Raw genomic sequence first — 24,074 nt, 5'->3', positions numbered from 1 at the left:
AGTAAGCATGCCGAAGTGACGGTCATTATGATGCAGAGGTCAGAGGTCGCGGGTATCGCGTGCACCCTCGTTTTGACCTCACCGGTATTCACACACACCAGCTGTCGACTTTATTCAGCCGTAAAGCCTGGGTTATATCAGCCGTGGGCTAAAGACACAAAAACATCATCACAAACACCGACGGTGTCGTCTGCATGAGGAACGTTTTGTCACGCAAGAGGGCGCTGGAAACATGTCGAGGGCAAACTCTCTTTCTTACTCGACATACACCTACACACGTGCTCGCGCACGTACAGGCCTCCCACGCACAAAAGGCAGTAAACTGCGGATTTCTGTTGTGCACAAATAAAAGCTATTTCCCATTATTTTTCCACAATTTTTCAGTTTATAGCAGCGTTCGACAGGGGCACATAAAATAAAAGCACTATCCTGGACTACGACCACGAGAATCAGACTAAAACTGCTCGAACTTCTACAGCAACAACTACTACTCGTAATAATAGCAATTGCACTGTCATGTGTGGAGGCAAAAGTCCCCACAGAGGTGAAGATTAAAGGTGACCATGTGTCAGAGACCAAGTAAATAAAAGGTTTAGTCTACAAGTTGTTAATGACCTGCCAGGGACACTTCTCGCACGATGTCAGTGCCAACGGAGGACTTGGTTAACAGTCTTCAGATTTCCTCAACACCAAGGGACCTTTCTTTGACACCGAGCCTTGAGACAGGAGGACAAAAACTGTTAGAAACCGTGAGGGCAAAGGTCAGTCGGCGACAACGGAACGTAGAGACCACCAGCCGTCGTCGTGGAAACTTCTAAAATTGGGCAGTCAGAAGAAGAACTACATTTGAGAGATAAGAGTTCGAGTCCAATGCCAGCAGAAGGTCGCAGTTCTCAGAGGAGAAGAGAACATCTGTGTATTCACCCTGAAGAATTTGAAATTTGAGAGCAACAGTAACAACTGCTAAACAAGGTTGATGTGATGATCACATGACCAATGTCCGGGTTTCACGTGCTCAAGAAGGCAGTTGTAACAAACACTCAGTACTACACAGAGAGGTTTGTCTTGCACAACTCAGAATGAGACAATCCCACTGCGCCATTCACAAGGATGAGCAAGGTATCCATGTCCAAACTGAACTGCCAAGCCGTTATCAAATTTCCAGCAACGGTAATTTCAGAAGGGAGAGCATTCAAATCCTGCTTTTATTTCCTTTGAAAAGCTTTGCAAACTCTTGTCTACTCCACGCCCGTCACATAACACGGAGTAGTATACATTTCCACCGCAGTGTTGTCGGGAATGTATTTGTAATGAAAACGCTACTGACAGGTTAATGATAGGTATTGTGGGACAGACACACTGTAAAGGTGGCTACCATCATGGTGGTGAATGTGAAAACCCACAAACGGCTTTGTGTGGGCGTCTGATGTCTTCTGCTCCCTAAGGTACCACCTCCCCATCATCACCACCACAGCCTTTAATGTCTCTAAACCAGCTGACCTTTAAAGCCACAAACTACCCAAATAAAAGTAGATGTCAGTACAGTCAGTGATTTCCGTTAGTGTAGATAATGAGAGTCGCAATGACGGTTGATTAAACGATCGAATTTAATAGTTCGTGTTAGAACTGCCGCTCACTTAGAATAAATATTCAAATCATGTATGAATAAAAAAAAAATAAAAAGTCGACGGTGGTATACAGCCGGCGTTATTGCCAAGGAGAGGATCTGGCTTTTGTTTATTGTAAATAACTAAACATCACATTGTGAGTAAACAAACTTCTGCTCAAAGATGTGTCCAACGTTTGTCCAAGGTTGGCAAAGTTGAAGATGATCACAGAAAACCAATCGCTTCCCAAACATTTAGGACCAACTGTGTCCGCCTTTAGTGGCCGTTGAAAGATGGCTGCGCAGGAAGTGTCCAAGTTATTCTGACAGTCAGCAGTTGTGAGGAATCCTCCATCTGCAGCAAGTGAGGCCCAATCAGGGATGGAGACATCCGGGGAAGTGCGTGACGACACAAACACTGCGCTGTTCTAATGAAGATTGAAGGATGTGGCTGTCCGCTCACAAAACACCACAAAATATCGATCTCTCATGGCAAGTTAATCTTTCAGTCCACGCAAGCGTCTGTCAGTTCATTTCCAGTGTCTCGGCTGAGAGGTTGGGGACAGGAGAGAAATCCATACTTGTCACACACACACACATCCCATTTGTGTGAGCGAGGTGGTGTAAACCGTCTCTGCATCTTAACGGATACACTCGGCTGCAGAACAATCAGTTTTATGTGAAAGAGATACAGGAATGGCCAGAGAAAGAGTTCGGGAAACGAAATACCAAGTTCATTAAGTCTGTGATCGTTCACTCCGGCGTCCGCCACGAGCAGACGGTCTGTTCAGGATTGACAAATCAGAAAAGTCTTCATACAAGGAAGAAGAAGAAGAAAAGAAATAATTTGTTGCTGTTCCGAATAAACTGAGCCCAAACTCCTTAACTTCTGACCTTTCACATTCCGAGAACTATACTGGAAGGAGAAGTGGACGAATAGTTGGAAGAAGCCAACGGAAGAGATTTTGCAACAAGAAGAAAAACAAAGAAACACATTGGTACATCATTCCACCAAAAGTCTGGGACTGGGCTTCAGGATTCGGTGTGTACGCGATCTGTAATCATTCAAATGAGCTACTGAGACTCCCTAGGGAGCAAAAGGGGAGCGAAATCAATGCATCTTCTCTACCTCCTCCCATATCAACCCCCACACCCATACATTCCCCTTCGTCTTCAGATTCGTCGGCCATGTTTATCCCCAGTCAACAGCACTGCTAAGAAGGCTACAGAATTGTCTTTGTTGTTTGTGCGGCTTAAAATTATTCAGTTTGCATGCACACCAGCGTTTGTGCGTCGGCACGCGCAATCATGAGTGGGGGTCAAGGGTTAAACGTTCGCAACGACTGCGATTTACAACTTTCACACAACTTTGATTTAAAAAAATAAAAAATTTGTGCAAAGGAAAACAGAAAACGTGACCTTTATTTGCTATGCAGTGCCACGAACGGTGGTCCGTATCGATTGCAGCTGAAATTATCAGCCTGGTTACGTCACGTGCTGATAACGAGGGCCTAAAGACTTCGTTTGTGGATAAGCAGTGCCAAGATTAATTAATCTTCCAGTCCTACCACAGACTCTCCCTCCCACTTTGTCCGCATGTTTGTGTGTTTGTGTGCGAGCGTGCATGCATGTGTTCATGAGAGACATGATTCAAAGAGGAACATTCATATTAAGGGGTTTAACCCTCGTCAAGAACATCAAAAAGGCGAGAAAATAATAACTCAGCAACTGATTAGGTGGAGTTTTAATATCTATTCGATCCTTTCCAAGAATATAAGACTTTGCCGTCTCAAAAGAAACCCTTTGTGTTAAAAATTAAATGTGCTAGACTGCAAACCAAGGATCTTTGTCTGACGAGGAGAGACTGCCATCGGCGGGTCAGCAACCCATAGGAAGGACAGGTTGATCGGCGGGCTGTCTGTTATCCTCAGAATATTTCAATCGCCAGCACCAAGTCTCAGTTTAGTCAAATTCGTTAGTTTGTCACGGCTAAGACCGCAAAACTGTCCACTTCCTGCCGGGAAGCGGCGCTGTCAACATAGACCATGTCATTAGCAGCACTTCCCGACATCCTCCTGTCCCGTTTGTCTTCATTTGGAAAAGAAAAACATCCACTGGCGGGTCTTCCCTCGAAAATCATCCGCTTCACGACTTGCAGAGCTTGAACAGTCTCTTGAAAGCAAGATGTTCATCCTGCTGGAACGATTCACAGTGATCATGATTCACTCTGTCTTCATTGACCGGAGAATGGGTTGTATAGGGGCGGTCGTGGACAAACTGGATGTCACGTGACCATTACACGATTTATTCCAATCCTTTAGTTACTACTTCACCTAACCCTCATGGTCTGTCTTTATATCTATGTAACACTAAGGGAAGCTCTGGACAGAGTCTCTCAATCTGTATCTGAGTTGTTCTCATCCACTGAGAATATCCTCCTTTATCCCGAAATCTCGTCTCATTGCGATTTTCATCCACGATGCATCTTCTGATGTTCACTACCAAAATTTTCTTAGTACAAGTGAGTTGCTTTCACTAGAATTAACGCCTCCTGACAGTAGACTTCTCAACTGTTGTTGTTTCTTGACAAGAACACGCTAGGTGGCGCTGGATTCCGTACCCGAGAGGCTCTTATCAGAAAGGAGGTGCACTCTGAAACTCAGTTATCAGAAAACGAAATGAAGACACACATAACATCTTCGTCTGGCAACGACCGCAACATCTGTCACTGTCTGGCAGTGGTCGATGTGTCTTCAATGGTGTAACAGATCGAAAAACCTTCAAAGTTCTGACAGCACTCTAAATATCTTAGTCCAAGTGACAGCCATTAGTGCAGGGTGTGAAAGTATTGACAACTACCTCTACCTCCATCTGCTGTACACTGTAGTTTAGAATGTGCTTTTCTGTTTAGAGACTAGGGACCTAAAACATAAAGCGAGGAGTATAGGCCAAAGGTTAAAAATTAAATACAAAAGAAAGCTGTTTTCCTTAATGTTGAAGCCTGAAAATACAAAAACCGAGATACCGCTCGTTTCATCGTACGGTTTTGTCTGTGGCAGTGACATGACACTTTTTTTTAACAAAGCACCGTTTAGTCGGGATATATCTATACATAGTAAGCAGTACTCACAGCACTCTTACAGAAGCACAGTTTGTGAGATATATTTTAGTTCAACACATTAGTAGCACACTCGACGGTAGGAAACTCGAGCACACAGAGCGCCATTGCACGAGCAAGAAGTGCAATCACAAACTGCACGAGCTCTGTAGTCAGGATAAATAGGGAAGGATTGCCTGTGTCTCACGGTCACTTACTAAAAAGCTTTTTTATCTGCTTGGGACCCCATTCGGACACTGGTAACCGCAGGCGGGCGATAATTCAACCCTAGGAATCCTCCCGGAATCGCGAAAAGGTAACGAAATCGGCCAAGAGAAGTTAATGTCATCCGAGCTCGGCAAAGCTCAGTAATCAGCTCGAGTGAAATGGCGAGGGGGCTATACCCAGAGAATATGAGAAGTATTTAGTCATACCCACGTTCTCTCTGCGTGTGTGTGTGTGCAGTGTATTTCTTCCCACGACTTCATGTTCTGAAGTAAACAATACATGGACACGTAAATAAATTTGTAATGTTGACATCTTAACATCACAATTGTTATGGAACAGATTTCAACCATTGCAATCTGGGAAAAAGCAACAGCCGGGTACCTGTTGTCCTTTCATTCCGCACGACTATCATCTCCAATCTTCATTCTCTCGTTCATGTCTTCAGTTGACGTTCTCTCGTGTGACGAGCACTGACCTCCCGCCCTTTGAGTCACGTGATATGTGCGCTTTTTTTTTTATTATTATTATTAAACTAAGGGTTTACAGCAGGCAAGCACATTCTATTCACCCACTACCCTCCGGACACGTCTGCTATCTCATCAACAAAATCATCGACATCATCACAGTTTCATCTTCGCTGACGAGACATTATTCGAAAGTTCCGCATCGGTGTCAAGGTCAACGGATTTACTCGCGGCACGTGTTGTAACGACTGAAGGACTAACCTAACCTACCAAACAAACACGACAAAGACTGTATACATGAGATGAACACAACAGCACTGACACTGTCATCCTCGTGACTATGTCAGCGTGTCAGCGATGCTGCACGTAGTTTTCCTTGACCTACTTGTTTTTAGCCCTAACTGCCACCGTGTTGGAGGGTGTGGAGGGGGAGAGAATATTCCCCGCTACCCTCCCCAGTGTCAGTCCTAAGCGAAGGTAAATTTGACAGTTACTTACCTTTCAACGAGACTCAGAAGTTGTCGAGGGTCAGCAGCTGGAAATCACTTTCACACTGAGCAGACTTTGCGAAGCGAGTGTCACCAAGGATTGGACGAGAAAATTGTCGTCTGCTAAGTCTCCGCGAAGATTGCTGACTGCGGCTGCGCGGGAAACCCGCGTGCTAGCGATGCGCACTGCCACCTCGCGAGGTCACGTCCGGTGTGCGAGGAGCGCGCGAGGGGACTGGCTGCGGTGAAGAGTGACAAAGTTTCTGCATTCGCTGCAACTCTGTCTTTCTATTTTTCCTATTTTCCTTCTTTCTCTAGAGACAAGATGCCGACTGTCCATAGGATTAACTTCAAGTCTTCTGGTGGGCGGATGTTGACCTCATCGGTTGCCCAGCTGTCTGGAATTCTCTTCTCTTTCATCTGAACATGCATCATCATCGTCAGCATCTAAGCAGCGGCTGCAGACACACTTGTTCGGTTGTGCTTGTGACTGATGGTATGTGTTGGTTGGTCAGATAATACAGAATCTTGTTATGATATTTTACAAACTGATAAACTGTTCACCATCCTCCAGTCTTCAAGAGATGTGTGTGATGCTGTGAGAAATTTGTGAAGGAGATATAATAACATGAGAATATCAAAGGAAATGAATGCGTATTGTGGACTGAGGTGTTCATTTGTTCATCTATCTCTTCTTTTCCATATTGACATCTACCACCACCACCGTGTACTAGAAACACATCTGCTCCACGAGCTTTGCTCATTACATATATGAACACAGCTGTGAATAATTGTTATTGACTAGTTCGTCTGCCCGTCTTCTGCAGATTAATGACACCCTCCATCCTTATTGTTTATTCCCTGACTCCTCCTTGTGTCTTCTATTCTTGTCTTTTATTGCTTTGTCAGCATGTGGTTGTTTCTCCTTCCGTCCTTCGTATTCGGTCCATCTCTTGTACTTAAGCACTGAGAGCATAGTCCTTTGTGAGCGGAATTATGTACGAAATAAATCATTGTTTGTTTGTTTTTTTTGTGTTTGTTTGTTTGTTTGTGTGAGCGGAATTATGTACGATATAAATCATTGTTTGTTTGTTTGTTTTTTGTGTTTGTTTGTTTGTTTGTTTGTGTGTGTGAGCGGAAGTATGTACGATATAAATCACACGTTTATTATTGTTTGCTTGCTTGTTTGTTTGTTATCATTTACCGTCGTGTGTTTCTGCACGTGCACACCGAATATATAATCCCAGTAAGTCTCTTCCTGTCATGCAGGTCGTCGCCTTGGAAATGTTATCTGTAGATGACTTTCCGCTTCTTAGACAGATCCAATAAAATACCATTTCCCGACTTATGATGGCTTGTCTCTTTCTCCCTTCCTACGCCTGTCTTTCTCACCACCACCATCCCTACTACTACTACCACCACCACCACCACCTCTATCTCTCTCTCGTCTAGCCCCTAGGGGACTGCAATTACTCTCACAAAGTCCGCGTGAACTGTGCTCAGCCAGCTGTAGAACATGGTATTGGAGAGACCGGTACTGACGGCTGGCTGGAGACTATGCACATAGCCGCTGGAGGTTTTTTTAATTTATTTTTTATATTTTTTGTAGCCTTTGCATAGCTGCCGGCAGACAGGGTGGAATAAAATCTCAATCCGGCGGGAGCGGAAATTGATGGCATTTGCTCACACGCGAGGATTTGCCAAGTCGCTGGCCGGTTTCTGTCTGTCCAAGTCTTGCTTCACGTGCATGGAGACCAGCGAGTGGACCTCGTGGTTCTGTCAGTGCGCCGACACTTGACCTGGGAAATGGGTGGTGGGTGGGTGCAAAGGGCAGCAGTTGGTTTCTTTGTGTTGTTTTTCTTTGTTTTATTTGCTTTCTGGTTTGTTTAGGGGTTGGTTAGACTGGACTTGGATTAGTCTGGTTTGGCTACGTTTATTCACTATAAATGGAATGGAATGTGAACGAGGTAGCCACGATGCATTTAAGTTTTTAACCTGTATGAAATTGTTAAGACAGTATGGTACTCCAGATTGGGGGTTTTGCTTTGGGCTAACAACCTACTCATGTAAAAATACAAGCTGTTACAGAAACCGCAGCAGTACCACAACAGGGCCCTAGTCTGAAAGATTCCTCTCAAGATGAACTTATGACACATGCTGGTGAAAGCCTTAGGGAAGCCGGGTCGCCGACTCATCTTTTGACGACCAAGGCAAGAACCACGATAGGGACCTGGAACATCAGATCATTATGGGAGACCTAAATGCCAATATTGAGAGATGACAATACCAACAGGCAACTCATCATCAAGACTTGGCGTCGGTACCTGGTACTCCCTAAGGGCGATTGTTGTATACATGTACATTATGTATTATACATGCAATGTCAGTGTGACTACTTGTACTGATATAATATGTTGCAATGTAAAAATTTAAAAATAACGTCCATAAATAAGAAGTAACAAGTTTGTGCTTGGATGAATCAAACCCTAAAAATAACTCGCGCGCGCGCACACACATCACACATCACACGTTCCCTACACTTTATCCAAAGGAAGAGCACGATGATCTATTTACATTTTTTCATTATTTTATTTGGTCACTCCTTTTTAAGCACGCACACGAACACACTCATACACACCTGTAACGTTCAGGGCAGACAAACATCCAACCTGTGGATATACGCGCAGGCTCAGAGTGCGAGATATAATGAAAGGGAAGCTACTCCATAATACCATTGCATCTTTATCTTTAGTACAGCCCCTTTGATAACGACACTTCAAGAAAAAAATGAATGGGAAGAAAACTATATTTAAAAAAATAATAATACGTGTGTCTAATCTCTTTCCGGAGGTTTGGTCAGTATGCGAACTCGTGCGTATCTTCTTTTTAAAAATAAAAAAAAATCTTGGTGTCAGACACGCGAGATAACATGGAGCACAGCGTGCACCGACTGTTGCAAAGTTGACTAACATTTTCATTTTGTCATATATCGGGACAAAATATTCTCCCTTTCGTGGAATGTAATACTATTGCGTACTTGATTGTTTATTTCTTAAGATGTCCTCAAATTAAGTCTGAACTTTGAAAATCCACCGATGTTTATGGAAGATCCACAAAAGTAACAGAAATAGTGAGATGAATGAACAAAAGCAAGAAAACCAAATAAACAGAGTGTTGAAAGCTTCAAAAACAAAATGGGAGGAAGAGATAAGGAACGAAACAGGGTGAGAAAGGGAGACAGCCAGCTGTTTGAGCGAAAGTTAAGGTCAGCTTTGAGGGCTTCCAAAGGGTCAGTGTGCGATGCTACAGGGACACAGAATTGAAGGGACGGGGGTTGATGATTATAAATATTGTAGACTTCTTCGACATTTCCTCCTGCATGAACCTTTATGTGGTCTGAGCCAGCAGACGGTAGGAAGTCTTTCACACTTGGACTACTTTGTTTACGAGAGATTAACTGTACAACATGTGACAAAGCTTGTGTCAACTTAAACAGAGGACAGTGCCGATGGAGGGAGTGGGTGAGGGGCGACAGAAAAAGAGAGAAAGAAAAAAGTAAGAAAAATGCAGCAGGCACATGGCCAAACAATGTCACACACACACACACGCACGCAAAGACAATGACAGGGTTGTGCCTCTAGGGGGAGCCAGTGCTCATAAGACAAAGAACATGTAGGTGGTGATCACTGAAGCGCGACGAGACTTCACGAAGATCGTCTGTCTTTGGGGACATGCCGCTGGTTACCAGTCTGGAGGAGGTATTGGCTCACCCTGGTCTTGGAAGTGTTCGATGACTTGGAAGTCTGATAAGGAGGTATGTTTAGCTGCCCTTTGCCGAGTGTTGAGACAGAGTTCTGTGCCTTGAGACGATTCCTTCGGTGCTGCTCTGAACTACTGGCATCTACCTGTCAGGTAAGTTCTGTTCCACCTGAGCATCTCGAAGCAAACTTTCATGCAATATCCGTGTTTCCTGTATCTTCACCTGACAAGTCAAAAATATTATATATGCGATAAGTATGAGGCAATACCGGGCATCGTACTTTCAAGACACAAATATTTTTATTAATTTAGCAAAGAATATAATCATCGTTTTACTGTGATGACAATTACAGTGATTTTCACCCTATAATATTTGTTACAAACATGAGGACAAAACGAGGCAGACTAGTTAGGACAGGGTGGAGAGGTGGACGGGTGGACAGGATCAGAACACTGGAGAGATTGTGTTTGAAGATGGCATTCTCAATAAATGTTTGTTGGTTTAAGTTACTCTTGTGACTTACATACCTCATAACAAGTCTCCCTCGCAAACTCTGATTCTTTCTCTTGTGAGTTCGTGTGTGTGTGTGTGTGTGATACTTCAGAAACTTCTCTGGTATATTTCTTCTTACAGCCATTGTTGCAGATTGAAGCATAACAGTAAATGTCAGTTTGTTTTTAAAACTATGCATGCTGTTTGTTTTTGTGAAGGTAAACTTTTTAGTGCCTGTATTTTATTTTGCCCCTCTAGTTGCTCCTGGCATGCGGGGAGGTGAGGGGAGGGGACTGTTTCTAATGCTCCTTGACTTGTCGATACGCTTCAGTGGTTTTGAGATCACCCCACAGGAGTCAAAGCAGCGACAACAGTCAGAAAGATGACACCACTGATTGCTCAGGGTTCACTCCCCAGGTCTGCCATGTTAGTAGATAATAAGCAGGATCGCTAGCTCCAGACAGTCCTGCTCTCATGTTTCTTCCTTCGTGTTTCCTGCCAGGACTGTCGCCCAGTTCCACTCGGCCTCGATCTGCTTACAGTAAACAAAGAAAAGGTAGAGAGATTTAAAAAAAAGAAAGAAAGAAGGAGGAGAGTTTATTGGAACTCGACATTTACAAGGATAGTTCAGAAGCAGTCTGTCGACAAAAAAAAAAAAAACAATAAATCCTGTAGACAAATCCACAGAATTAAACAGATAAGTGTCGGTGTTAAGCCCAGTAGGTTGTGGAGAGAAAGAAAAAAGAAACAGCCGGCATGAAGAGGATTGGCTCTTGAGACCTGTTGTGATAGCTTGTAGTCACGAAGAGACACGAGCTAGGAGTTTCAGGTATCAGCACCTGCAAAAATCGAGCAACATTCGAGAATTCATGTCTGGGTGTGGTACCTGTCTGGTGGGAGCTTGTATGGGGTACAGCACTTCAGGCACAAACATGAAAGTGGGTAGGAGAGGGACATTTCACTTTAAACGGGTGGAACAAGCAAAGAAAAAGCGTAGTGCCCGGGACGAGATGTGAACCACGGACCAACAATTGTACAGCATAGTAACGAGCTCCACCAGACCGTGAAGAAGACAATAATGTAAAGAAATCTTGCAGCCAGTGCTAGCGGCAGGTGGCAACCAATAAACTGCTTATCCTCACAGGTGTTATGAACTGGACTCTTCACATCTGTCAACATGAGTTAACTTACACTCAATGACATGTCACTCGTCCAACCTGCCAACAACACAGCCAGACCTAAACGAGCTTGAGCTCGCATGAGTGAGTGTATCTGTGGGTGGGTGTGTGTGTGTGTCTAACAGCTGCAGTCCTAGTGGCAGTCGAGCGTGACATGTCACCTGCACACGAGACCAAGATGGCACCGACACAGAAATGAAGAATGAAACATCCACACAAGCAGCAGACATGTATCATTAAACAAAACGAGTTGTTTTCAGTGATTCATAACCCATTATTTAAATCATTTTAAAGATCTTCATTGAAACACAAGAATCTTATATCCTAAAGCCCGTTACTGTTTGTCATTCTTTCCAGAGACATGTCATGGCAGTGTCTGGTGATACGAGTAATTACTGTGTCCCTGTCATCATCTACTTGTCCTTACTGTATCCTACTCTCAAACTATAATCAAATTTGTATTGTAAATGTCCTCATAGGTGACTGCATCCGAAAAACAGTTCTCCAGTCACTTGTTACATGGCAGCAGCACCAGGTGGCGCTGTGCTGATTCTGCTTTCTGCAAGTTTCTTCACCAGCGTCCTGTCCGCTTCTCCAATTCCCAGTGAGACTGTTCTCAAAATTCCATTAAGACTGTTCGCGAAATTTCATTAAGATTGTTTTATTTTCAAAAGCCGCTCGCCTAATCTTGTGAACTTTTGTGTACTGGCAGTGACCCCATCTGACCCCTACGTCTTTCAAGGCCAAAAATTACAGTTGTGCTGTAATGTCTCCCACGCCGTGAAGAACCCTCCCAATGGAGAGGTTGTCTTCGAAAGATGGAACACAACGGTTGCCGTGGTGACACCGTCGTCAGCAGGCACGGCATGCATCGAGCCGGACACCAGCCAACGGACGCCTGGCGCCATGTTTTACTGTAGTTACCCTGGTTACCGCGGCTACCAGATGGTCATCATTGATGGTAGGTCCCTGCTTCTTAATTGGCATTCCTGTTGTCTGCAACTATCTACCTTCATTAAAGGTGTAGTCGTGGACAATCTTTCTTTCTAATGACTGGGTAAATAATCATCATCATCATCATCATCATCATCATCATCCGTGACTGTTGTCTGAAAGCATTCTCCCAGTTGTACAAGAGGACTTTTAAAACTCTTGATGACTTAAAACTCTGTTGCAGGCCCGGAGCCGACCTTGTCGAGGCCGGAGTGCACGTTGCAAGACATGGCCCTGACCTGCCAGGTCAAGGACATCCGCTCCACGCTTTTGCGTCCAGAGAACGTGACGTACCGTTTGTACCTGACGCCAGCAAGGTCAGAGTTGTACGTCACCTTAAGGTTGAGGTCACAAGGTTAACTGATCACGTTTGACACCAAGAGACGAAAGTTCCTTAGCTAGTTGCATAGAGAATACATAGGTTTGCCGCTATAAAGACGCCATCATCGCTGTCGTTATCTTCATCATCATAAATTTAAAGAATTGTTATGTTATTTTCATGAACAAATCATACTCATTTCATGTATGAAAAGGAAGTGATGTTTATTTCATTATGAAAACAAATCCGTGTTATTTTTAACCACGGCAGGTCTGGAGACGAGTGTACTGCTGTCGTCTGTCGAGACGGATACTGCACGTGCAGTCTGAACAGAGCTCATCTTAATGAAACATATTCCCTCAACCTGACTGTGACATACAAACCACGACAGCGCAAGACCATGGTCTGGGTGAACGTCTCCTCACTCACCCCGATCAACGTAGGTCAGTGATTTAGTCACGTGACAACGTAGGTCAGTGATTTAGTCACGTGACAACGTAGGTCCGTGATTTGGTCACGTCACGTTAGTCACGAACTGTGTTTCGAGATATTTTCACTGATGCATGATTGACATACCTGGGTTCGTTTCTCGTCACGGAAACACTATTCTTTCTCTACAATGCGCCTCTTGAATAAGTTTCTTGCACCTAAAACCTTCGCGTTTTCAAAGTTTTACAACTTCAGCATCCGTTTTTAAAGTTCTTTCGTCTTCAACCTCTATTTTCAGTCACTGTTCTTACATCTAGAACGTTGGCGTTCTCCAAGTTCTTATGCCTCAAACTTTTCTATTTTCAGTCAAAGTTGTGCCCTCGAGTTTCAGCGTCACGCCACTCACAAACGCTTGTCTTAATGTATCGTGGAGTTTTGATAACTACGATGAGGATAAGGATAAATCTAAAGAGGACTTGCTGCAGCAGTTGTTTGTGAAGTCATCAAGAAAAATGGAAGAACCAAAAGTACGTCACTTAATATTTATGAAAAGTCCTTTGATAGTTACACCACCACTCGTGGGCTACGTCACTTTATATTTAGGACTCGGTCTTTAATAGTCTCACCTGCGTTTTAACTGTAACGAGGGTGCTACGAACGTCACTCGGCATTGTGGGTAGCCTTCAACTATCGTTCTACAGGTAACATGTAACGTGTTGTGCGTCTCCCAACATGTGACAAACCTTGCCCTATATTATTTTTTTTTAATGAAACGGGATATCTTCCTAGCTAACTTGATCTTTATTCCTCCTTTATTCCCTCCTTTACTCTCTATCTTGCCCCATCTAATCACTCTCCAGCCTTCCCCTGCTCCCACATTCCATGAACTGTTACAATGCTAATAGGTGTTGTCAAGGGGACGACAGTAACATTTGTTTACCGCGTGTTTGTTGTCAATAATCGCGAGAGAACTCATCATGGCAGTGTGTGGTGTGACAGGTGCCTCACCTTGACAATAAGGCTAGGGGCGCAGTTATTTGTCACGGTCTGCGGCCCTTCACAGAATACAACCTCACCTTAAGGGTGCGGCCCTCCTACAGTCAGGTGTGGAGCGAAACCTCCACAACACTCACAACGCTCCCCACAGGTGATCCTATTAAAGCTCTAGTAGGAAGCAATATTATTTTAAAGACTGAATTAAGCTGAGTGCAAGATACTGTTGCTCTTACTCTCTAAAGTTCCTCCCTCAACCCCATCTACCTTTGCACACACGTACACACATGGACATTTCCGTTTCACAAGGTGAGAATAGGTTCGCGATACACTTTTGTTCGAGGAGGGAGGGTAGTGATGGAGGTGTCCTATTCGTACATTCACCTTACAAAACACTATTTTAATTTGATAAAGCTGCATTCATCAAGATAATGAAAGGAGTGAATTAATCTGTTCACACATTGACAAGCAGAGACACTAGTCCGTCTCGTTAATTACAAATTATACTCAGTACAAAGTTGCATTATTAGCTGATCGGTAGTCGCTTTTCTCTTCATTTTCTTCAGCACCAGAGGGCGCCCTGGATGCTGCTCCTGGTTTTGCCACCAATGGAACTGACGGTCAGATCGTCTTGTACTGGAGAGTAAGGGAGACTACTAGTTGTCCACGTGTGGGCTTTCCTTCTGATTACCGTTCTTCACTGGACAAACCTGTGACCAACCTCAGCAAAGTTTCTTTCTAACCGTTATATTGACGTCAAACGTTCGGTTAAGAACCACCTTAAAGGACATCGAATACTATGTCCAACAAATTTGTACCTGACTGTCATCAAAAGAATGTGCGAAGCATAGTCACGTGTTTGTCCATGATATAATAATTAAGTCTCGTTGGATAGTCACATATTTGTCGATAATTCTACGAACATAAATGTCGATAACTGTAAGAATTAAGTCTGTTTGCGCAGAAACTAACCCTCACATATGGTCTTGACCTTTGACTGACCACTCGTTGAGCTCCTCTGTTTGTCAGGGGATAGGAATGAATGCAAAAACCCAGGGACACTAGTTTCATATTTTAAAGCAGGCGACTTAAGATTAAACAGATGTTAAAACAGATGTAAATGCTGGTCTGTCAGTGAAGTTTATATTTATCAAGTTTATTTTATGTGCTTCGTTTTGAATTTCTCAACAAACCTTGTCATGTCCTCTGCGTCAGAATATCAGTAGTCAGTTAAACGGTTTTTTACGACTTTTGCAGAATTTAACAGTCTTAGTTTTAAGAAAGTTTCGTTGCTGTGCATGTCGTGTGAAGGCCATTCCAGAGGAGAGGAGGAACGGCCCTGACCTTTCGTACGCTGTGCTTACTGAGGTGCTACACCATGACCTCTCACCTTGCAGCGGAACCGAGGCCGATGATGTCATCAGAACGACGAGCAACAATGTGACTCTTCGGGTGGGTGACCGGCAGGGTCAGGCCGTCACTGTCGTCTGCGTGATCCCCGAAAATCAAGAAGGACAAAGTCAGAATATGACTATCCTGTACTTGGATCACACTGCACGTATGTCTTCTCTGTCTCTCTATCTCTGTCTCTCTATTTCTCTCTCTGTCTCTCTCTCTCTGTCTCTCTATTTCTCTCTGTGTCTCCCTATTTCTCTCTCTGTGTCTCTGGGTGTGTGTGTGTGACTACAGCAATTCTTTATTCATTCCCTTTTTCATGAATTTTTTCATAAGATTCATCCGACGGCTTTGTTCCTTCACTCACTCACTCACGCACTCAGTCCACCAGACCACTCTCTCACAGTTAACGTCAAGTGTTCAACATCGTCGACATGGAAACTGTTGAAACTGAGACTGTATAATGAAAATAAAATAAAGGCTTATCGATACAGAGGTAAAAGTGAAGTGCCTGTGGCATGTTTATGGTCACTAAAACATTTTCAAACACTCAAACACATGGAGACTTTAGTACCCAAGGAAACCCTGACAAATAAATAAAATGTACGAACTCCACCCAAACTGTGGAACGTATCCCGAAATCCATTTTCTCTCTCATTAATTTTATAACCAAACGAAAATTAACGAAGCGATGTTGAGTGGCGACAGACTGTGTGTCTCTATAACTGGATGTATGCGTGTGTGTATGTGAGCGTGCATGTTATGCGAGCTGCGCGTTGCCTGCCTGGTTGCCGCCATCTTGCCCTCGGCGTCATAACTTCCGTTGACATGCGTGTGACATGCGCACAGAGCCTCCTGAGGACGTTCAAGCCCACTTCCTGTCCGGAAGCAGCGACAACGTGACTGTCACCATCACGTGGCGTGACGTGGCGGAGGTGCACGCCGTTCTCTGGTGCCTGCGTCCAGGGATCACATCTCTGACCTGTGAAGTATGACCTTATGACCTTTGGTTAACTGTCCTGGTTGAAATTATTTTCGTTAATTGTTTTTGGTATTTTTAGCGTTTCCTTAAAATCAGACCCAAATTATTGCAATTATGTGACAACATCGTGACAGTATCACTGACAGACGCTCTAACGACAGACAAGACCTAATGTGACAGTTGTGGTAGCCGTTGTGATGTGTACAGCACATTGTAGTACATGTACTCCACTACATTACTTATGTATCAACAGATAGCAGAATTTGCAACAACAGAGGCGGTGTCTCAAGACCTAGTCTCCGGAAACTAACAATTAAACCCGGGTGTTCTGGGTAGATAGCTATCTACAGTCAAGCTGTGGTCTGGTTTGACCTGTGACCCGGCACGACATACTGTCGAGGTACTTGGGAGGGTGGTACACGCTGAGGTGGCTGGAGGAAGAGCTGGTTTACGAACCCACCCCTCCGTCCTGTTGGAAAGTCCTCAGTAGACAAAGTAGACTAAGCACTTGGTGTGATCCAAGGTACCTCCATATTGGTATTGCACAAGTTATATCCAGTCTGCCCAATGTTCATCACATTTTGAAGATAAATGCTCACTGTTTTAAACAGAAACTCGCAGGGAAAATGTTTGTACAAGAAACTATAGACAAACAAGTTCTTATCGAAAACAAATGTTCGTTGAACTTCAAACTCCGATGTCCAGGTGCCTGTCATTGCACTCCACGCGGCTGTAATCAATGTTAGTTGATAGAAATATCTTTAAAAATGTAAATTAATGGAAAAGTGTGTATTTATAGCAAAAGGTCGATCAACGTTGGCTAGACCAGCCACAGAAAGCTTCATGGACATGGTGCAAGGACTAGCTGGGTCACGTGACCTGAGTCAGGTGTTGGTTAGAAATATAATTTTACATAACAATCCCATTTAAGAGAACTGGCATGCAGCAGTGTACCTGGCACTTGCATACCATTGGCACTAACGACAATTAACTGCCGGGACAACAACAGTCAATAATGAATAACTTGATTATTTGAAAGCAAACGTTACTGCAGATGTTCGTCACCTACATTGCTACCCCGAGTGGAGGACGCACTGGACAACTCACTCTCTTGTTTACTTCAACATGAATACGACTTTAACTGTTCCAGGTTTATTTGTTCACAACAGGAGGAAGTCTGGTGGCGAAAGGTGGAGTCTAGTCGTTCACAGTTCGTCATCGGCCCCATGAGTAGGCACAGTGTTGGTCACCTGATGTACGGTGTGGCCAGCCAGAAGTCACGTGATCACGTTACTGTTGTGTCCGGCTTCCGGTGGAGGACCTGCGTGCAGGAGAGAGACAGGGGTAGGCAACTGAAACTCAATCAGTGAGCTCTGGCTGACGCTTGGACATCAGTTACAAGACTAGATATATGTTTGAGACAAGCTTAGTGACCTGCAGGACAAAGTGGAATAGACGATAATAACGAAGTCTTAATTTTAAATAAACACCAAGGATGTAAATTAAAATTATATATATATAACTTCAGTCATTAAACACTCGACAAACTATTTGTTGATACAAAGATGTCTAACTGTGCAATATCGTAGTAACACTTGATCATATTCATGATGTGTTCAGATGGGCGCGTGACCCGGGTGTTCAGCTGTGAAGGAAACCCAACGGCTGGTAAGGGATACGTGTTGTGACGTCATTTGTGTACCTCTTATTTTGCAATTCACCGACTTTTGTCCACAAGCTCCAGTACTACAAGTTCGTGCTCACGCTGACATAAGTACATGTCCACGTGTCAACGCACTCTGTTCAGTGATTCAGTATGTCAGGGACCTCTGGAGTGTGCATGAACACTGTAGAAACCTTAGGGCATGAACACTTTGATTATCTCAGGGGACACTATAACGCACATGAACACTTTGACCACGTCAGGACTGCTGTGACGTGCATGAACATTTTAATCGTAAATTTCATGCACATTGAAAACTAACAACAAACAAATCAACAAACCAACCAATGAACAAATTAACAAATGAAGCCGATTACCAACAAGCAGATTGATAAGGCAACTATCCATTGAAAAAAAAAAAGATGGTCAACAAATTAACCAACCAGCAGAGTAAATAAGTCAACAAGTATACAAACACGCACTCACAGCAAATTCAGAAGCCAGCCAGCCAACTAACTAACCTACCAAAACTAAGTAAATAAACAAAGCACCAAACAAGCTACGTACAGTAAACAACACTGAGTGAAGAGAAGGAAATGTCAGTGAGGAGAAGGAATAAAACCCATTAATAATCTCAGCTCTGACGATGTCATGTTAATATTAACGAAACTCTCTCTTCTCATTCCCAGGGGCAGACGACCAACTAACGACCTGGGTGACCGGAAGTGTGCTTTTCTTCGTTTTTGTAGTTGCAGTATTCACGTAAGCAAGGGGTTTATTTATAGCTTGTTTATTATTATTGTTGTTGTTGCTACGCGTGTTCTGAGAAAACGCTTTTTAATGATAATAAGCGAAAGATTTGTATAGCGCAGACTCACGCTCGTAAGGAGCATGCTCAGCGCTTCAAACAAGAATGAGACATGGACAGCAGTACTGACGACGAATAAAAAACAAATATAGAAAATGCAAAGAGGAAGCAAGGGACAAGAACTGAGAACATCTGGGAACTCTCTAGACTCTTACATCTGGAAACAACGAAAGTCATGATGCAAGTCAGTGACGACAGCTTAGTGACGTCAAGCAACTCAGTGACGGCAGCTTAGTGACGTCAAGCAACTCAGTGACGACAGCTTAGTGACGTCAAGCAACTCAGTGACGACAGCTTAGTGACGTCAAGAAACTCAGTGACGACAGCTTAGTGACGTCAAGCAACTCAGTGACGACAGCTTAGTGACGTCAAGCAACTCAGTGACGACAGCTTAGTCAGTAACTTGAGCCAACTCAGTGACGACACTTTAGTCACTGACGTCAGTAAAGACATGCTATGACGTCGAGAAGGAGATTAAGGCGCTGTGCTTTGCCTGCACCAGCATGGAGGCCATTGCCGTGTGTGCTGGAATAACTCAAGAGCCAGAGGTGTAAAACTCGATTCCTAAAGGTCCTATGGTTGACCCCGGTCTTCCGCAGATTGAGTCAGTAGGATTTTCTTGTCAAGGCCTTCTCAGGCTTCCCCTTGACAGTCTAGCAGGTGTCGATCAAAAGTAAATACTGGATATACCAGTCGAGGTGAAGGAGATGAAAGGACAGGTCGGCCATTGCCTTCTACACGACATGTCTTCTACCCTGAACTACTCTCAGCTACCCTGCTATGGGGCGACACCTTTTATTTTCTAATTCCTTGATTTCATTCAGCTTTAAATGGCCGGAGCTATTTAATAAAACGTCTACGTCTACGTCTTTGTGTTTTATTTAGTATCTAGCGGACAGATAAGTGACAGTCTCGGGACTAAGCCCAGCTCTTGTCATAAATTCAATGTGTGTGTGTATTTGTGTGTGTGCACGTGTGTGTATGTGTGTGTGTGTGGACTTTCCTGTACTCAACTTCGCGGCTGCCAGGCTGCTATGTTGCCGTGCAGTCCGAGAGAGGATGAGAAAGTTCCAGCAGCATGGCTTCTGTCGACCCACTGACCCAGTGAGTACCACGAACATCACTTGGCTTTTACATGAATAAGTGTTTGTCTCGGTTGAGCAGCTGAGACTCAGAAAAGCTCTAAAACACCAAAAGTCGCTGCTAAGCCCGTCTAGCCACTCTATCAGGTGTGTTATTGATGATCACATTAATATCGCACGTAACAACGGTTAGCGACTACGCATGCGCTAAATACGATTCTGACGACAATGGGATTCTTCAAATGTAGGAAGAGAATCTTCTAGGAGCATCTGTGGTAACGGTGACTACACAGGTGCACTGTGGGTAGAGATGTGCACGTGTGTGTGTGTGTGTGATTATAGAGAGAATTACTTCTCTGTGTGTGTATGTATGTGGGGTGTGTGTGATTACATATATAGAGAGAGTTACTTCTCTCTCTCTCTCTGTTACATCCCCTCTACTACTGTTCAATCACATCTGTTTCAGCCATGTCTTGCACCCCGTCACCCCGGAGGTAAGTCGGCTTCATTTGACAGGTTTTATCACCCTCCGTGTTTCCCTCGTTGTGTGCTGGATGGCTAGATGGATGGCTTTTTGGGTGTAGAGATGATTTTATTCGTTGATGACGACTGGACTGACTGATGGATGGTAACCTTGTGACCTCATTCTTCGTATTAGTTCCACTCTTTATCCCCTTTTCTTTCTTGTCGTCTTCATTAGCATCTACAAGTTCTCCTTAGTGGTAGTGGTAGCAGTAGTAATAGCAGCAGCAGTAGTAAAGAGCCGTGATCTTAAAGCTGTGCTAAATGAACTTCATTATTATCTGTTAACGAATCAAATATTTGTGCTTCAGGTACACATCACAGCCATGCCATGCGTTTCCAAGACAACATCCGACGGCCGCCAGGTTTGCTGTCTGAAAATCCCTGATAGCCTGATGTTATGTTTACAAATGTTAGAAACATTGTCCTTAGTGACATCTCAAAACAACGGACATGATGTAATGGTATACCCCCAGATATACCCCCCTAGTGTCATGTCCAGCTACCTGACATCAGAAGTACAGCTGCTAGAAATTCAGACTAACATCAGAAGTACAGCTCATTTAAGAAAGCCAGTGACAGGAAATGCGCACTTGACAATTGTCAGCAGAGTCGTTTGTCATTCTGTCATTAAGCTATAAACTACTTCAAGAGAGTGAAGGGACCTTGCTTCGTCACTCCTACCCGCTTGTTTCAAAATGGCGGGTGTGACTACAGGGAGACAAATACCTTTCTTCTTTCCCCCAGCCCCATGTCACACCTCACCATACACACAAACACCCACACCGCGCGCACACACACACACACAAACAAACACACACATATCAACCGACACTAATATTATGTCAGAGAAGAGAAGAGATTATGTTTTAAATGTCCTAGTTGCCGAACAATATTTCTATATTTTCTCAATGCCTCATTCATCATAATATCCGATTGTTTCCCACCTACAGCATCGCATTTTGTCTTTGACAGCAACAATCCCACAGTCCCACGTGTCTGGCACCAGTCAGGACAGCTTACGACCGACAGATAACCCTCTGGAAGGCTGCAATGGATCAGTCTCGAGTGAACTTCAACCTTTGACCAAGCTCCCCTCACCAGCAGAACGGTCACGGCCGCCGTCGTACATTCAGGTTTCAATTCCAGACGACTCCCTGGACAGTAGCGAGGACGAGGAGACCCCACTAAACCCCGAGGCCCTTCGACCCCTTCGCTACCCCGTCCTCGAGACCAAATCTTGGGCCTGTGATGTCATCAGTGAGTCCACCGACTCATGCAGCAGCGTGGGATGTTCGGACAACTCGAAATGCAACCATAGTAAATGTCGCAGTCCATCAGCTTCCAGCGAACTTCAACCTTTGACCGAGCTCCTCTTACCTACAAGGCTGAGAGGCAGTGGGTCGGGACCGATGTCGTCCACTCAAGTTTCAGTTGGAGACAATTGCGAGGACAACAGGGAGGAAGAGACGGTGTCAACAAGCTCTGGCGACCTGCAGTACCTCCGCTACCACGTGACCGGTACCAAGATGGCGGCCAGTGATTCAAACAGCGAGGGGGGATGTTCGGGGCCATTGGACAACCACGTCCTGACCTCTTCCTCTTCAGATGGAAGTTTTGTCAACAGAGAAGACATTGCTGACGATCAGCCAACTCTGTTAGTCACGCGGTACGGTCACGTGACCCAGACTACAGCTCATAAAGTGGACAGACCGCCAGGATTCGCAGAGGAAGCACTCTCTCCGGTCTGTGTCCACAGGACCTTCTCGTAATTAGGAAGGTGAAAGCCTCTTGGAACAGACATTTGCTCTATGAGGAATTTTTTTTTAATTTGGAATTTTTAAAAACAAACTCTTCAGCGATGTTTGGAAAAAAATCGACTTTGTTTCTTTGTAATAAGCTCAGACACCGCATACGAAAATTTGTAAGGAAGTTACAATTTACAAGCAAAATATTCCAAAGGGAGGATATGAGTCAGTCACCACACCAACAAATATGGATTTCATCAGGACTGTTTATATTTTCATCCTCCCTACTTAAACTGGGATAAGTGGGGGATGATTTATTGCTCTCGCACAAGCTCCACAATTTTCGCAACAGTCCTGTTTCGGGAGGAAACCAATCCTCCTCTCGTCACAGGCACGCGCACACAGGCCATCAGACACACGTGTGTCTTACCTGGACACGTGACTCAATGACACTCTCGTGAGTTGTGAGTCAGCTCCTCAGGTGTGTAGGACGCCCTGTGTACACCTGTGTGAAGCGTGGCATTGTACACAATCGATCTACCCGACCCACTGACACATCAGTCAATCAAGCAACTACCTGACCAGGTACCCGTCAGTGCAAAACCTTTTCTGCTGAAAGGACAACTTTGATTTGTAAAGGTAACGGGTCCCATAGCCACTGAGTGGTTCATCGTGTTTAAGGCAAGGCAAGTGGAAACGACCGCTCCTACCTCCATCTTTTTCCTTTCTCAATGAATCATGAAAAAACTGAAAGATGTTTGTAAATATGTGTACTCTGACATACCCTCTGAATGTATTATTTTGACACGAGCATACGCAAACTGTATGAAAATAGAAAGTTAATATATTTTGTATATATTAAATATAATTTTTATGCATTCTGCAGCTGTGATTTTAAATTTTTTTGCAGAGATTTATAAACATTTTTCGTTTAAATGTTTGTTGAGAACTCTTTTCTTGTCTTTTGTCGAGTGGAACTAACATTTTCGTTTCTAAGTTCGTGTTGTTCGTGTAGCAGTGATGAAGTTTTTCCATACTTTACCATTACCTTCTCTCTTGTCCGGTATCGGCAATCCATCCAGTCCCTTCTAGCTGCTTTCATCCATTGTCTAATGTCACAATTCACTTTTATTGTTGTAATCCACCGCGCGAAACGATCGACTGTAACAAGGCGGACAACCAATGGTTTATTTAGCAGGAAAGTGCTTCCCCCATGCGGCGATTTCGCACTATGCGGGGTAGAGGGGGAGGAGGAAACCGAAGTACCCGGAGAAAAACCCCGACCCCTAGCCCTGCGAACAGAAGTCACATACAGAAAGTGTCCCGAGGCGAGATCTGAACCCCGAGCCTCTCACTGCAGTGGTGACAAGCGAGAGTTTGAACCACTGCACTACCGGGCGCCCCAACATGGAGGCAACCTGGAGGGAAGATCAGAAATCATCTGTGTATCAGTGTATCCTCCTCTCTTGCCTCTAGTATCGACCGTCACGTGACCCCCGACCTTTCAATATTTGTTGTTGCCGAGACGAGTGGGAGACCGTGCGAGCAGCATCCTTCGTCTCCATGTTGCAAGTTACACTTGTCTCTTGGGACTGAATTCTTACAACCGCCATCTGCTGCTGAAGCCTTGTGTTCGCCGATTTTATTGTGTGGCCATCATTTAACAGTTTGTCAGACATTGGCCATAACTGCTCGGGATAACAAGGCTTTTAGTGTATTGTTTGTCAACACACAACACAGCTCTCCGGTAAACAAGGTCTTTATATG

At 44.2% G+C, this 24,074-nt stretch overlaps 2 protein-coding genes across 3 annotated transcripts in view; one reads left to right on the top strand and one right to left on the bottom strand.

The window, feature by feature from the left end:
* Positions 1–6,045, bottom strand: part of LOC112573313 (interleukin-6 receptor subunit beta-like) — an 82,551-nt gene extending 76,506 nt beyond the window's left edge. Inside the window, exon 1 of the mRNA XM_025253545.1 lies at positions 5,894–6,045. The gene's annotated coding sequence lies outside the window, so the exon portion shown is untranslated. The remainder of the gene's footprint in view (positions 1–5,893) is intronic.
* A 3,449-nt stretch (positions 6,046–9,494) lies between these two features.
* LOC112574390 lies at positions 9,495–23,213 on the top strand. 2 transcript variants are annotated; one of them, XM_025255441.1, is made up of 17 exons: positions 9,495–9,795; positions 11,793–11,917; positions 12,026–12,274; positions 12,491–12,632; positions 12,896–13,068; positions 13,421–13,581; positions 14,054–14,201; positions 14,614–14,690; positions 15,359–15,605; positions 16,292–16,431; positions 17,594–17,768; positions 18,045–18,092; positions 18,777–18,849; positions 19,984–20,059; positions 20,504–20,531; positions 20,871–20,924; positions 21,535–23,213. In XM_025255441.1, the coding sequence occupies exons 2-17, from the start codon at positions 11,833–11,835 to the stop codon at positions 22,329–22,331; spliced, it is 2,673 nt and encodes an 890-aa protein (XP_025111226.1). In that variant the 5' UTR covers positions 9,495–9,795; positions 11,793–11,832; the 3' UTR covers positions 22,332–23,213. The 2 variants fall into 2 exon arrangements, with proteins under 2 accessions (XP_025111226.1, XP_025111227.1); XM_025255442.1 differs by having other exon boundaries at positions 9,497–9,795; positions 12,491–12,623.
* The last annotated feature ends 861 nt before the right edge of the window (positions 23,214–24,074 follow it).

This window comes from Pomacea canaliculata, linkage group LG10, assembly GCF_003073045.1.
Source record: "Pomacea canaliculata isolate SZHN2017 linkage group LG10, ASM307304v1, whole genome shotgun sequence".
Taxonomy (NCBI): Eukaryota; Metazoa; Mollusca; class Gastropoda; order Architaenioglossa; family Ampullariidae; genus Pomacea; species Pomacea canaliculata.
Note: the sequence above shows the minus strand (reverse complement) of the source record. Positions and strands in the feature narration are given on the sequence as shown.